General features: G+C 42.6%; 1 protein-coding gene across 1 annotated transcript; it reads left to right on the forward strand.

Annotated features, from left to right (window-relative positions):
- Positions 1-344: 344 nt before the first annotated feature.
- LOC137138030 (transmembrane protease serine 9-like) lies at positions 345-13875 on the forward strand. Its single transcript, XM_067524935.1, has 14 exons — positions 345-399; positions 1758-1778; positions 2031-2193; positions 2649-2917; positions 4114-4250; positions 4321-4588; positions 5657-5867; positions 7214-7485; positions 9084-9229; positions 9304-9608; positions 11207-11374; positions 12654-12907; positions 12993-13087; positions 13732-13875. The coding sequence occupies exons 1-14, from the start codon at positions 345-347 to the stop codon at positions 13873-13875; spliced, it is 2508 nt and encodes an 835-aa protein (XP_067381036.1).
- The last annotated feature ends 3061 nt before the right edge of the window (positions 13876-16936 follow it).

Genomic DNA, 16936 nt, shown 5'->3' on the forward strand with positions numbered 1-16936 from the left:
TAATGAATCAACAAACAACCTTTAACAAAACTTAATTTAATGTTTAAAATTTGATGTTCAAATGATCAGATCTCAGAGCAGCTGGTGTATTCATCAGTGTGGAACATGACTTGGTTTGATGAAACAGAGAAATACGAGAACATAGTGTTGTTGCATGGCCCGTTGGTTGTCAAAGAAGCAGAATCTGACTTGATTTAGTGAAACAATAAGAAATGCAAATACTAAAAAGGTATGAATGGTCCATTGTTTGTCAGAAAAGCAGAGAGAGGGGTGTTTGAGGGAAGGAGGGGGACAGAAGAAAGTATTTATACCAGATCAGATGTGATGATTCAGGACTTACAGTGATGGCTTCTTACAAAGTGATGTGTGTGGTGACTCTGCTGACTCTGCTGACACCAGGTAAGAACCTCCTCACTGTCCACACCTGAACACATCAGGTTTCACATCTGCTTACTGCTGTGTGAGGACAAACACTGGGGAAGATGTGAAAGTATCACAGTCAGTGGACTCTGTCTCAGTGTGAATCAGTGAAATTTATGTAAGTTATCAAATCCAGGAGAAATGAAAATGAACTAAGTTTATACAGGTTGAGTTTGTTCTCTAACGCTCTGTAAAGTCCAGAATTATTGGATCTCATACAGGGTCCGTTCACCACTATGAGTACGAGACCTGAACAAATGGTCTTTCTTATTTCTTATTTACAGTAGTTTCATCTGAATCTTTTTAATATGACACTTAAATTTCATTACCCTGTTGCTGCCTTACAGTCTTTTACAGAACATGTTTCTAGATCACAAAAACAACAAACTAAAGATTTTTAAAGAAATGTGAATACTGAGGTTAAAACTAAGAAAATCAAACTATATGAAGAGCAATGACAACATGTACTATGTTCTTCTCTGACATACTGTACAGATACAGGAATAATTAACCTGATTTTACAGCCTAAATCTTTGTAATAAATGTACCTGTCAGAGTGGAACAAGTCTAGAAATTCCCAAGTCAAGTCTTTAGTTAAGACAAACAAGTGTCATGTCCACGTCCTACAATTTATGTTTTGAGTCACATTCATTTTGAGCAACTCAAATAGTTGCTGCTTTAGATTTGTAGATCGGAAATAATCACCACTGAACAAAACTTTTTAGAATTATTATTTTAAAATAATTGAATTTGGAACAAGTGTGACTTAGCTGGCAGAGACGAATGCCCACTAATTGCCTTCTGTGTCCTTGGGAGAGACACTGGTCTCCAACCTTCTTCCACTGATCCGGGCCAGTGTCTCAGATAGTGTGAGAGTGAATGGTAAAGTAATAGAATGTTAATGAGTGTGAGTGTCGTTTTGTCAAAGGAAAAAATTATTCTTAGCTTTTATTCCTGTGACTAAACTTGAGATTAATGGCATTTCATGACGTTTGAAATCGCTAACTGAATTTGTCTTCCATTGTCAGCATTTGTAAAGTCACACACAGTTGTAATAGCTCTGAAATATTGGGTTTATAAGAGATCCTCACATAAAAGTGATAAAGGCTTTAGAAAGTTAAAATAAATGTAAAAACACACATCGCAGCTTATTTGGATGGGTTTTGTTCTTTATAATGTTATTTTCAATGTAGCTTTAAATCCATATTGTGACATTAGCAAATGTAACTTGTGTAGTCAGTTAGTCATTGAAATGAAATTAAAATAATAAAAACAGGCAAGAATGTCAGTTAATACAGAAATGTCTAATACATTTTTTTATTCCTTTAATTTGTCAGAGTCTCACTCACAGCTGAATGGTAAGTCAGAGTTATTTATTTCCTTTGCTCCTGTAACTTTAAAAAAAAAGATTTTTAGACTTTTGATGGACAACTTTTAAAAATCCACAGTAGTATTTTGTGTTGAACCTTGAATCCTGAAGCAGAAACCATGCAGAAGCCTGAATTCAGAGATGATGCTGCAAACTCACAGCATCTAATCCTCCAACAACAGTTTATCGTCCTGACAAACCACAGTGGGAACAGTGCTGCTCACGTTTTCTCTCTCTTCAGTTTGTGGTAATCCGCTGTTAAACAACAAGATCGTTGGAGGACAGGATGCCATTCCAGGCAGCTGGCCCTGGCAGGCTGCTCTGTTCAAGAGCGGGAGTCTCTTCTGTGGAGGATCCCTCATTAATAGTCAGTGGGTGCTGACAGCTGCTCACTGCTTCCCTCGGTGAGTACTGAGGGTAAATCTCAGTACCACAACACGCTAACATGTGGAGGTGTTGGGCCTGGACCAACCACCTTCAGTTTTTACATGGACTCAATTAAAAGCTCGTGACTCCAGTCAGCTGTAGGTGATGTTATTAGCAGAATCTTTTAGTTAATACAGCATAAACCTCAGGTTTTCATTATGAAGCACAGTGCTGTTTTATCTTTGACATTTGTGTGACGAAGGACTGTTCATAAAAAATATAATTATGAATTTTTATTACAAACATCATTGGACACATGCACGAGTAAGTTATGTGTAGTTTGAGTGTAAAACAATTCATGTGGAAGAATAATGTCTCTCTGATGTGACATATAACAATCTCCTCACAAACTAGATTATAGAGATAAGTTCTCTGTTTGTCCCAGCTCAGCTCAGCTCAGCTCAGCACTGACCTGTTTCTCTTTTTACTTCAGCACCACCACCACTGGTCTGGTGGTGTATCTGGGTCGCCAGAGCTTGACATCAACAAGCCCCAATGAGGTGTCTCGCACAGTAGCACAGGTCATCAAACATGCCAGCTACAACACCAATACAATGAACAACGACATCACCCTCCTGAAACTGTCTTCTGCTGTGACTTTCACCAACTACATCCTCCCCGTCTGCCTGGCAGCCACAAACAGCACTTTCTACAGCGGCACCAATGTGTGGATCACCGGCTGGGGCGTTACTGAGGCTGGAGGTGGGTAGAGAAGCAACCTGACCACGGCAACTGTTTTCTCAGCTACAAAAATTAAAAACACTTCCCCTCAGAGAAGTAACTTACAGTTTGTGCAGGTTCCCTGCATTACACTGTGGTTATATGAGGTCTGATCAGCTGCATTTTCTTTATTAGAATACAAGTACAAAACATGAGAAACATGTGCACAGTGTTAAAAACCAAAATGTCAGAAAACAATTGTTTCTATAGGCTAAGGTGATTATGTGAGGAGTCAGAGAAGTGGGAGAATGGATGCTTGCAGCCTGCAGGGAAACACGGTGGAGGGTCTGTCCTGGTTTAGGGTCGTCACGGCCACTCTGAGCAGAACAACAGAGAATAAAGAAGACCTCTGTTTTCAGCAGGTTTTTGAATATATATATAAATATTCAAAAACCTGCTGAAAACAGAACTCATAGGAAGAGTTGCACATAAAGATACAAACTTCTTCCTATGCACATATATATCAGTTTTTGCTTTAATGACACTGAAAAAACATCAAAAGCAGGTCCGGACATTCAGCAAGAGCAAGAGCAGTGTTGGACCTGTGCCACTTCTTCTGAAGCAGTTCTGAGCATGGTCCGTGGCTCAGGTCAGTGAGCCACAGATTAGTAGGAGAGGGAATGTCTCCTGTCTTCCTGTCCTTTAAAGGGAAGTCAGGAAAACTGAGGTTTGTCCAGGTGGATGTTTGTGTCTCCAGGGAAATGGGAAAACAGCATGTAGAGCTCATCGCAGAAGTTTCTCAGCTGGCCTCGTGGTTTATAGATCTGCAATCACGTGGATGTGGTTCAGTTATCCTGACTGTGTGATATTCAAAACGATCTACGTGTTGAAAGGTGCTGTAGGTGAAAACTTCCAGGTGTTAGCAACTCAAGCCCCAGCTCCCCATCGTGTGTGAGAAAAGGTAAAGATAGAGAAAGAAGTTTTAAGTCTTTGACTTAGGAAACAGGATGTTGCAATGATAGAATTAGGTGAGAACACAGCACTGATACTGAATTCAGTGTGAATGTCTCAATAAACTTAAACATGCAGATAAAACTAAAACCAAAATGACTGAATAGAAAACAGTAGAAGTTGAAAGCAGCAGATGACACTGTGGGTTAAGATACAAACTTCTGTTTGAATCTGCACGTATCAGTATCAATGTCCATGTAAACGAATCCAATTTTGTTTGTCTTTAGACGTGTCAGAGAACCTGAGGGAGGCCGAGGTGCCAATTGTGGGGAACAGACAGTGTAGCTGTGACTATGGATTCATAAAAATCACAGAGAACATGATGTGTGCTGGGCTACGTGCTGGAGGGAAGGACACCTGTCAGGTGATCATTCTTATCTGTTCTGTCTGATGTCATTTCCTGCAGTTTCTCCATAATGTCTCTGTTCTTAAAGGGGGACTCTGGTGGTCCAATGGTGATCAAACAGAACGGTCGCTGGGTCCAGGGGGGAATTACCAGTTTTGGAACAGGATGTGCTCTGCCTCAAATCCCAGGGGTCTACACCAGAGTGTCCCAGTACCAGTCCTGGATCAACACCCAGATCACCAGCAACCAGCCGGGCTTTGTCACCTTTAAATCCAGTGGGACAGACAGTGAGCTCAACAACACCTGTCCAACTCTGTCTCCAATTGTGACCGTCCCCACACAACCCACAGCCCAACGTAAGTGCCTGTCATGTGCAGGGTTATTATTCCAATATTAATTATTGTTTTCCTTCAGTCAGTGTCATCATGCTGCAGCTTTACCTACATGACAATGTCCTGAAATACTAATACTTTTTTAATTTATCCTTCGACTGGAACAACTACGGTGAGTAGTAAAGCAAATAGTCTTACAGTGTTTGACCTACTATCTGGTGACAGATTGGTTTGGTTCTAACAATGTTCAGATAAGTTTCATGCAGTACACTAATGTTCTCACTGCAAAAAATGTTGAATGTATAAAGCAAAACTAAAAACTTTAAACTTGACTCATCAGCAAAAGTGTTTGATTCTTTATGGGAAAAATATTTTGGCATTTGCTGAAAATAAAAACAATGAATGGAGGTGGAATTTCCGTCATGGAATGTGTGTAACAGCCTCCAGTTCGCTTTACAGTAAAAAGTCTCTCTGCTGTGTCCTGTATGTTGGACATTGATGCTCCATCAGTTTGGAGACACACATTCCCTCATGAACCTGCTACTTTGTCCCAGCCAGTTATTTAATAAAGTCATAAACATAAAGATCAGTGTGATCTGTACATGAGACTGAAAGTCATACTGATCACAGCCTGATAGAGCTGAGTTGAACTCCTGCCTCAGACTCTATATATCAGACCTTGTTAGCAGGCAGACAACCACTCAGGGGACAGCGGTGTCCACTCTGGGCTAAATGTAAAGGTCAGTTTGTGATGGAATTACTTACTGTGACAAAACATTGTGTCACTCATTTAGTTTTGCAGCACTTCTCACTCTCTCATTTTGTTTCATCATCTTCCATTTCTCTTCAATCTTCAAGACACATTTGCAGCAGCAACAGTTGATTTTTTTTCATCAAAGTCACAAACAACCTATATGAATAAAATCTCTCACACAAGGAAATAAAGACTGAAAACTGTAAACAAATATTACAAAATGGGGGGGGACTAATGAGCCAGTGGGCTCTAAGGAACCACCTCCAGCTGTGGACATAATCCTCAACCAACAGAGTGTAATCTTAAGAATACACACACACACACACTATGAAGAAAAGCAGTGGCTACTCTATTACTCACTTTGCTTTTTGCTGTGTATTGTTCTTCAGTGTGTGGTAAAAGTCCGATCAACCCCAGGATTATCGGAGGACAGGACACCATTCAAGGTTACTGGCCCTGGCAGGCCGTTGTGGCCGGCAGTTCAGCCATCTGTGGAGGATCCCTCATTAACAATCAGTGGGTGCTGACTGCTGCTCACTGCTCCCCAAGGTGAGCTGTTTCCAAATCAACCGTCCTGAGAAGTTTAGGAACTAGTGCTATTGATGAACCTACAGCTCAGTGCTCAGACCACAAGTTTACTGTTTTGGTTCACGCTCATCACGCTCATTGCATTATTTTGGGATCTGCAGCAGAAAGCAGCTCTTTTTAGGAAGAAACTCTTCCCGCACAAGAGCAAAAAGCAGTTGTACTGTATACAGACAAGCTTTTGAACATAGATGAGTAGCTAAACTGAGCTCATAGCCCTGGGTTTCTCAGGTGGACACACCTTTATTTGTTTCTTTGGCCTTTTCTTCAGAGACACCAAAGACGAATAAACTGACTTTTGAGCTTTTGAGTTTTACGTTTCTGGCCCAGAACTAAGAGCAGGAAAGTGTAAAAAGTTCATGCTACAGTGATATTATATCATGAAAGTAGGGCATTTAAACAGACGCATGCAATGGTAATTTCTTCATCTTAAACAATTTATTGAAACAAAAGCAACAGGTGTCAAACTGCACGATGAAGAGGACTGTTTAAGTACAAATTATTGTCCAGTTGTTGTTTCACTTTGGGATTTTTGCTGTTAATCACCTTGTTACAGAACAGCGTGTTGTACTGAAACGTTGAACAGTTGGAAATGTGCATTCGAAGGTTTAGAGAAGGTCAAATTACATTCACCTGGAAAGGTCACAGTGCATTTTTTGTTAATTCTAAAATTTCACCTGAAAGTCAAATATCCCAAACGTTTTGTGAGCCTCACATCTACGCTGACGTTTAGTCTTCAACTTCTGCAGCATTCAGCCAGCTGTCTCTCTTACAGAATGAAGGCAGTCTAATCGACTATTCATTAGTAATAACATCATCTATTGGCAGAGTTAGCAGGTGGCGTCCGGCCCATTCTCAGTCCTGAGGCGTTAAAAAGTGCAGCTTTGTGAAGACCTTCTGCGTTACGTGCTGACGCTGACACAGGACTTTTCCATGGGAGACCTGGGTCCGACTCTAGTGCATGATGACGATGACCTTTAGCCTCAATATGAGGCGCAAACAATGTGTTGTGTGGCCTGTCGTCCACATTTTGTGCCTGGAATCCAGAGAAATTCAGCACATACGCCATTTATATACAAGGAATGGGTGGAATGTTTCGATCTAATCTCCAGGTCTCATAATACATCAATCATTTCTGATTCCATTCTGCTTTTCACTCCTCAGTTTTGCACTTAAAAATACTCGTGCAAACACCGTAATACACACTAAATGACTAAGCTGTTAGAATGAGTACAACCTTCACAAATTTGGGGAAATGCTCTTGACCCGTTTTTAAATAACGTTGCACTGTTTTGTTTCTCTTTCCACAGCAGCGACATTAAAAATATTGTAGTGGTCCTGGGTCGTTACAGATTATTTCTTTCAACCTCCTCTGAGATCGCTCTGACAGTAACACAGATCATCACCCATCCCAGCTATGTGGCCAGTACTGGGGATAACGACATCTCCCTCCTGAAACTCGCCTCTGTGGTGACTTTCACCAACTACATTCTGCCCGTCTGCCTGGCAGCTTCAGACAGCACCTACTACAGTGGCACCAGTCACTGGGTCACTGGGTGGGGCGACATCGGAAATGCAGAAGGTGAGTCGCACATCCACCGGAACAGATTTACCCTCAGAGAAAAGCATGATGTCCGTGGTTCAAACATTTACACATGAAAAAATTAGATCCCTCTTCACCTCAGTTGGTAACAAAATACCACAAATAGTCGTGGTTTAGTTAACAGATCAGAATTTTCACAGATCACACAGTGAGTTAAACAAAGTGAAATATTTAATATTACAGCCCATAATACATGTGTTGGACAGAACACACACATATTTCTCTTCTCTCAGAGCAGGAAGCAGGTTATTCTGGTAATGGTGCTAAAAGTGAAAAGAACCTGTGGAGTTTCAAACATTCAGTTTCTCACCAAATCCAAGTTTGTTTTTATCCTGGTCTAACAAATGTCTTCAGCGTGTTATCATCAGGAAGGGACTGAGACATGAAAGCACACTATTCCTCTATAGGGACAGACTTGTGACTGCTTCCAAAAAAATAATTACATACACCATGTGTGATCCCTACGTAACACATCGTCCAGTGATGCTTACAAAAAGAAGAGGACTTACTGCTCAGCCAATGATGCACTGCCCTGTTTGTTGACAGCCTGGCTCTGTCTCACTCTGTCCATGTCCAGCCTAGGTTCCTCTGCCACTGCTACTGCTGCTGCTTGCGTTACTACAACCAAATAAATTGAAAGAATTTCTGCCCGGGAAGAATTGGCTCTCAAACATTGTGAGGACAGTCACTGAAGATCCTATGTTGATGCTGATGCTGTGTTGCATTTAAAGTCCTGACTGGGAAGACTAGAACTTCTGTCTTGGAGAGGTTGAGTTGAAGTGCATTGTTCGTGGATTGGGGATTAGGAGCTGAGGGACGGGCAGAGATGATCCAAACAGGTTGAAAGTGTAGTGCAGAAGCTCAGTCAGTGGCTGTGTCTGTATCAAGGGGGGAGAGGTCCTGTGGTGGGGACACAATTACAGAGACTACAGGGGAAACTGCTTAGGAATGAGACACCTGAAGTTGCAGGGGAAATTTAGGGTCTAGGAAGAAAGACAGTGATATGAATGAATAAGTGATCCAGTAAATCAGATGAGTGACTAAGATGTTGTCTGTCATGCAGTTCTGGGTGAGAATGGGTTAGTTACCAGCTTTGTGGGTTGAGTGGGGACCTGTCCAGAACATACTCAGAAGTGCAAGGACATCAGCAACCTGAGGTTTGTCCAGGTGGATGTTCGAGTCTCCCAGGATGATGAGAGGAGTCCTGTCTTCTGGGGGGTTCAGCAGGGTTCTGTGGGGGGATCAAGGCTTCTGTAAGTGCCAGTAGCTGAACAGCTGTGTAGCAAAAGATGGAACGAAGTCACACTAATGACTTAGTCACACAGGTTTTTGTGCCTTCGTTAGGTCAGAGGTGTGAATGCTCTGTGATGTTCAAATGCTCTGAGCTGAAACTACGGCCAACAACTGACCAAATCCACTTCAGAAGAGCAAAGCTTTCTACCCACAGTTCCTAAAACTATTAAAGACAGATAAAAACCGACTAAATCAGCAGACAAACATGTTTCAAACAGCACTTACTTGTTCAGTGTATCTTCTGTTCTAGTTTGTCCTGTAAAACCTGTTTGCTGAATCTTTAGGGACCGTTCCTGTCCCATACAACCTAAAGGAGGTTGAAGTTCCAATTGTGGGGAACAGACAGTGTAACTGTAACTATGGAGTAGGAACAATCACAGACAACATGATGTGTGCTGGAGCACCTGCTGATGGGAAGGGGCCCTGTCAGGTGATCACTTTTATATGTGGTATGTTGGTGTTTTACTTGTGGCGTCTTTTTACTGAATGTTTCTGTCCTTAAAGGGGGATGATGGTGGTCCACTAATGAGCAAACAGAACAGTCGCTGGATCCTAGGGGGGGTTGTGATTTCTGGAAGTGGTTGCAGTAGCCCTAATTTACCGGGAGTCCTCAACAAAGTGTCCCGGTACCAGTCCTGGATCAACAGCCAGATCACTAGTGACCCACCTGGATTTGTCACCTTCACATCCAATGGGACTGACAGTGACCTCAGTGTAAACTGTCCAGGCCTACCGCCACCTCCAACCACTGTCCCTCCAACAACCCAGCCTCCAGCCACAGTCCCTCCAGCTACGCTCCCCCCAGACACCGCTCCTCCAACTACCCTCCTTCCAACCACAAGCCCTACAACCACACTCCCTCCAACCATCCAGCCTCCAGACACCACTCCTCCAACTACCCTCCTTCCAACCACAAGCCCTACAACCCTACTCCCTCCAACCACCCAGCCTCCAGCCACAGTCCCTCCAACCACCCAGCCTCCAGCCACAGTCCCTCCAACCACCCAGCCTCCAGCCACACTCCTTCCAACCACCCAGCCTCCAGACACCACTCCTCCAACTACGTTCCTTCCAACCACAAGCCCTACAACCACCCAGCCTCCAGCCACGGTCCCTCCAACTACCCTCCTTCCAACCACAAGCCCTACAACAACACTCCCTCCAACCACCCAGCCTCCAGCCACAGTCCCTGCAACAACCCAGCCTCCAGCCACAGTCCCTCCAACAACCCAGCCTCCAGACACCGCTCCTCCAACTACCCTCCTTCCAACCACATCCACCCCAACCACCCAGCCTCCAGCCACACTCCCTCCAGACACCCAGTCTCTAACCACAGTCCCTCAGGCCACCCTCCCACCAGACAGCCCTCCTCCAACCACCGATCCTCCTGCAATGCTTCTTACAGACAGCCTTCCTCCAACTACACTTTCAACCACCCAGCCTCCAGCCACCCTCCCTCCAGACACACCTCCTCCAGCTACCATCCCTCCAGTAACGCTTCCTCCAGACACCTCTCCTCCAACCACCGATCCTCCTGCAATGCTTACCACAGACATCCCTCCTTCAAATACTCTCCTTTCAACCACACAGCCTCCTGCCACTCTCCCTCCAGCAACGCTTCTTCCAGACACCCTTATTCCAACTACACTCCCTCCAACTACCCTGCCTTCAACCACCCAGTCTCCAGCCACAGTCCCTCCAGCTACCCGTCCTCCAGCCACCGTCTCTCCAGTAATGCTTCTTCCAGACACCCTTCCTCCAACTACTCTCCTTTCAACCACACAGCCTCCAGTCACTCTCCCTCCAAATACCATGCCTCCAACAACCAAGCCTCTAACAACCCTCCCTCCAACCACCCTAAGTCCAACTACCCTCCGTGCAACCACCCTCCGTTCAACCACCCTGCGTTCAACATACCTTCCTGCAAATACCCTCCGTCCAGCCACCATTCGTCTTACTACCCTGCCTCCAGTAGCCACAGCTAAATGTGAGTTTCTGTCATGTCCATCCGACATATAATAAATCACAGCGTGTCATAGTTTTTATCACTGATGACATTGATTTTATATCATCTTATTGTGGCTGTGTAGTAAAGAAACTTGTACAATAGTTACACTGAATGACACATATTATGTTTCCTTTAAAGTATTTAAGACAAAATTGTGGATTTTTTTATTTTTTTCATGAACAAAAACATTTTTTTCTACATCTGTATTTAAAAACATTTTTGTGACTATGCTGAAAAAATAAACAATCTTGTATATGTTCAGTTTTAAACAATGCCAGTATTCAGCCTAATGTGTTTGGTATCTTTGTAAATGTAACTTTACTTATTTTATTTAAAATAAATGTATCTGGCTTTTCATGGTTTTATAAAAGCTGCCTATGTCTTTTTTTTTCCAGCTGTGGTCTGTGGCCAGGCCGCACTGAATTCTCATATTCTGGAGAGAAGCTCAGTGACTTCAGCTGGTGAGTGGCCTTGGATGGCGAGCTTACAGAAGAATGGAAGTCATGTGTGTGGTGGGACTTTGGTAGCCGTGGATTCTGTGCTGAGCAACGCTGACTGTTTTTCAAAGTGAGACACTTGGAGTCACATTTTGGATGTAATATTACTAAATGTTGTTGCTAGTTACTCTAGTGTTACACAGTCGCCTCAGTGGGCAGCTGGTTTAGGAAATGATCTTCATTAAGGTCTAATGAACAGGGTAGGGAGGGTTTGTCTCTCTCACAGTTCTTATTGACAATAAGAAATATAGCTGCCAGTGAAGATTCTCAGTCATCCAGCTTTGGTTATCTGAAGATTGAATCATGTCAACTGGACTTCTTTCTTCTTGGTTAGAAACGTTTTGGTACTTATCCAAGCAGCTTCTTCAGTCTGAATAAAATGGCAGGGAACCCAGTTATATCCTCCAGAGTAGGCCTGTGTTCGACCTTGGCCTAAATGGGTTTATTAACGTGGGAGGTGGGAACAGGGTGGAGGCATCAAGATGTAACGATTACGAGTCTAACTCCCTAAACCTTAAGATGGGCGTCGTTAGGTGTGGCCCTCTTGGTGGATGTGTGAATTAAGAGGGGAGTAGGTGAAGCCATTTATGTTCACATGGAGAATCCTTCTCTCAACAGAGGAGGAGGCCTCAGGCACAACCTGTCTCCCATTTTTCATGCTGCCCCATCATCCATCCCCAGGAAGATTAAGACCACATCACACATCCACCAAGAGGGCCACACCTAACGACCCCCATCTTAAGGGTTTAGGGGGTTAGGGAGTAATTGTTACTCATTGATGACTCCACCCTGTTTCCATCTCCCACCCTAACGAGCCTATTCAGGCCAGGGTGGAACAAAGGCTACTCTGGAGGATATGACTGGGATTTCTAGCCACTTTATTCAGACTGAAGAAGCGAAACGTTTCTAACCATTAAGAAAAAAGTCGAGTTGACATGATTTGATATTCGGATAATCAACATAACTGTATCCTTTGATGTAATATGCTTTTAGTAGAAAGTTAAAAACATGTCCATTGATATTCTGAATCTGTAAAGACCCAGTCCCTGTATTAAAGCTAAACCCCTAAGCCGCTGGTCACGTATGTGCATTGACAATTCCTATAAAGTTTGATCGAACAAGATGGCTGTATTCATAGAGTGGACAAAAATAAATATTGTTTTATGTTTTTTGGTTTTACAATGAAAGGAGAAAAAGTTGGACAAAATTAATATTATCCTTCACAAATAGCAACCAGCTGGGCTGAAATCAGGCCAAATCTGACAAGTTTCTGTTGGGCTTGTACCAGTCAGATGTTTTAAAGTTATGAGATCCCTCAGTCCTAATTTAGATCATGTTATTTCCTTTAGGTCACCCAGAGCATCTGATTGGACGGTCGTCCTGGGGCGTCTGAAACAAAAAGGCTCAGACCCCTTTGAGGTGACACTGAATGTGACAAACATCACTCTGAGCCAACAGACTGGATTTAATGTAGCGGTTCTGCGTCTGGTGACCCCCCCCACCCTGTCCAACTACACCCAGCCCATCTGTCTGGACAATGGACGAACTTTCAGCGTGGGCTCCACGTGCTGGGCTGCAGGATGGAGCTCTGGGCAAGCAGGGGGTGAGTCCATAACACTAGGCTGACACAGTAATGACACTGGTTCTGATGCCACTTGTCACCATTTTTCTTATTTTCTCAACTTTAGTGGAGCAAGTTCTGCAGGAGATCCAAACCACGGTGGTGGACTGTGGGAACTCATCGAGTGACAGCATTTGTACAGAAGCTTTTACACTGGATCAGGTAAATAACAAGAATAGAGTTATTTTTATTCATCCATCCATTGTTTACCTGTAGAGGGTCAGAGTGGGGCCTGGAGCTGGTACTGTAGACCCACCACTGAGCAAGAGTTAAGAGGTGGGGTACGTGGCATTCTCTAAAAACTGTTCACCCGTAGGGGTAAGTCATCAGCCAACCTAACTGGATGTCTTTGGACTCTCTGAAGTAACAACGTAACCAGAGGAAACCCATGCAGTTACCAGGAGCATATGCAAACTCCACACCGGCCCCAGCAAACACTGAATCAATTATTATTATGCATAATTTGTATGTACTTGAATAGATTAACAAACAATTTTACAGTTAATATTTGTAGTGTATTACATGCTTGTTTTTAAATAATGACACTGAATTTATGTTTTCTAATTTTGCCAGGACGAAGACTTAGAAACAGACAAATATGATATTTTCATAAGGTGCATCCAAAGTTATTGGTACGCTGAACTTAACCATTTCCATATTTCCTGCTTGTTAAGGGGCTTTCTGGAGGTCCATTGATGTGTAAGCAGGATGGATCTTGGTTCCAGGTGGCAGTGTTAACGGTTGACTCCACCACTCAAGAACAAGTCTTTACCACACTGAAATACTTTGAGCCCTTTCTCCTTCAGGCAGTGGGGACATTTTTGTCTCCATCCTCTGTCAACAACACCACCACCACCCCCCCTACCACCAGCGGATGTCCTCCTGCTCAGTTCACCTTCGTCTTCCTCCATTTCATTGTCTTCCCCATGTGTCTCCACTTCTTTTTATAGAAACCTCCAACATCAACCTCCAATGAAAGAGCTTCAGATTCTGTTGTTGTGAGAGTAATGGTGGGTTTTTGATCAAGCTTTGAAACAAATCAGCAGTTGCAGAATATTAGTATTATCTTCCTGATTAGATAAAAAAGTGATGGCATGTTCTGATCACCTGTTATCCCCACGGGAAGGGGGGAAGGGGGGAAGGGGGGGGGAAGGGGGGAAGGGGGGAAGGGGGGGGGGGGGGGGGGGGGGCTCCACACAGACAGGCCAGGGCAAAAACATGCAACCGTCAGGCTGTGAGGCAGCAGCACTAACCACTCCACCACCATGCTGCCCTTTTAAATAGTTTTGCTAATATTTAATATTTTACTCATTATTTTAGCAAACCATGCATCAGCAACAAATAAAAATCACAGTCATGTTTGAAGATTGTCTGGACATTAACAGCTTCCAGTGTGAAATGTATGATGCTTCCTACTGTTCATTATAAATATATTGGCTTTTTAAAATCAATTCAACGATGCAACATGTGATAATATGATATTTTTACTTATTGAAGATGTTTTCATGAAGTTTCAGAACACTGTCTTATATATCAACAGCTTTACTAATTGAAGTAATTCATTTAATCACTGATTCTATAATTAACCATTTATGCCATAAATAAATAAATGCTTCCTTTCAACTTGTGAAGGCAAATAGTGTTTCTATTAAAACAAAGTAGTAATGCAGGACAGAGAATGTGGGGTTTCACCAAGCAGATGTGCTTTTGGTGAAGCTGCTTTGAGTTCAGAGCTTCCAAAGCACCTGCAGTCAAATGTGTTTGTTAATACTGTTATTTAGAAATTACAAATCACTGTCTACAATATAAAGAAACGTCAGGTTGCACTCGACACTGCTGTTCTTCTAACATTGAAGTGGCCACAAAGGGAGAAAAATATAAATTCAGAAGGACCAACTACAGCCCGATCTGGCAACAGCCAGTCTAACGCATTCATTTTTCTACACACTAAATACATTTGCATTTAAGATATAAAGATGAACACGAGACAAAAATTCTGAATTTTAGCATTTATTCAGTATAAGAAAAAAAAAAAACCTTTGCCATCATTGAGCACATATAAATATTTCACATACTTCAAAGATCAACAGCTTTCAGCTTGTCCCTTCAGGAGTCACCATGACATGTGTCTTTACGTTAGATGCCCTTCCTGCTGCAACCCTCCCATTTTTATCCGGCCTCGGGACCAGCACCAAGGTTGCCAAATTTAACTTTATTTCTACAGCACCAATTCACAACAAAGTCATCTCAGGGCACTTTACAGAATAAAGTCAAGATTATAAAGATGTATAAAGAGAACCCAACAATTCCCCCTGGAGCAAGCCATAGGCAACAGTGGAGAGGAAAAACTCCCTTTAACGGAAGAAACCTCCAGCAGAACCAGGCTCAGGGTGGACGACCATCTGCCTCGACCGGTTGGGGTGAGTGGAAAGTGAAGAGAGAAAAGAACAGAGCAACAAAAGCAACAATAAAACATCGGGCAGGTTGGTAGAACCAGTAGCTGCTCGCTGGAAGACACACAGCTTCAAAGATGAGGACACCTGCAGAAACCAGGCTGCTAAGAACAAGGAAACAATCAGTGACATCAGTAACAACCTCCACGGATTAAGGGATTAAGGGATCACAATCCAGCATTTCAAGAATTAGCAGAGATACAGAGGCCATAGCACAAGATATAGACCCCTCATCAGCATAAGAATCAGAAAGCCTGGTTGGAATTTGTAAAAAAATAAAAAAAAAAAAGTGCAGAGAAAATCCCCCAAAGTGATGAGACCAAAAAAGACATTTACCAAATTGATGGAAAGACTAATGTTTGTTGAAAGAAAAGATATGTTTATGATCTAATCCATACCATCCATCCCTTAGTGTCACAGTTTGGCCTGCATGGCTGCTTCTGGAACAGGCTCATTGATCTTTATTGCAGATCTAGATTCTGCAATTTACAGAGAACTGCATCAAAACTAAGCTTGTGATTATGCAGCAGGACAAGGTTTTAAAACACACTGTAAACTTAACAAAGGACTTAATGAGAGGGAAAAGGTGGAAGGCTTTAGGCTGACAGGCTGACTGACTGACTGAAATCTGAATCCGTCCTCTGTGCTCTGCCCAGTCCTTCCTCTGCATCATCTCCACACGCTACTTACTCTTGTGCTAATCAAGTCAGTTTATTTCTATATTAACTCAGCTCTGTCTGCGGCCAGATTGTTTTCTGTTACCTCTTCTCTCAGAAACTTTTCCCTCCCCACATGTCTTGTCTCCTAAATCTCCTGCCTTGGGTTTTCTGGACTCTGCCTATGCCCTTCACCTGTGTGTCCATTATTTCTCTTGGATAATTCTGGACTTTAAGATAGTGTGTTTTGGACCTAGACTGGATTTCTTCAGATTTCTTCTGTCAGCACTTTGCTTCGATGTTTTCTCCTTGACTTAGATTTTTGCTGCCTTGTACCTCACTTGTAAGTCGCTTTGGATAAACACGCCTGCTACACGACTAAATGTAAGTATAAATGTATAGTACAAGGTCACTCCTCACCTGTCAAATGATTTAAACTGATCCAAGCACCAACTGTACACAGAAACCTGAGCCTCTTTACAAAGTTCACCAGAGAGCCAAACTTTACTTCTGTTGTTTAGATTCAGTAAACACTGATATTTCAGTGGAGCTAAGGTGTTTGCTGGTTCCTCTTGTTGATGATGCAGACACTTTACTTAAAATGAGTTTTAGAGAAAATAGCCAATAGCCACGCAATATTTCCCCTTTGTTTTCCTTTTGTTGATATTAATAAAAACCAAAGTCTGTATCTTGTTTGAATTTAACTTGAATTAATTGATGTAGAAACACACAATCGTTCTCTTAAGGAAGAGTGGTTTAATAGTACATTTACATCTGTTGAGTAAATTTGACACAATTTGTACATGTGTTTTTTTGTTGGTGTGTTTTTCAGAACAAATACATTAAATCCTACAGGTTTATATCAACAAGTAATGGAAAGAATAAAGAGATTCGTGAAAAGT

Source organism: Channa argus, chromosome 12 (assembly GCF_033026475.1).
Source record: "Channa argus isolate prfri chromosome 12, Channa argus male v1.0, whole genome shotgun sequence".
Lineage (NCBI taxonomy): Eukaryota > Metazoa > Chordata > Actinopteri > Anabantiformes > Channidae > Channa > Channa argus.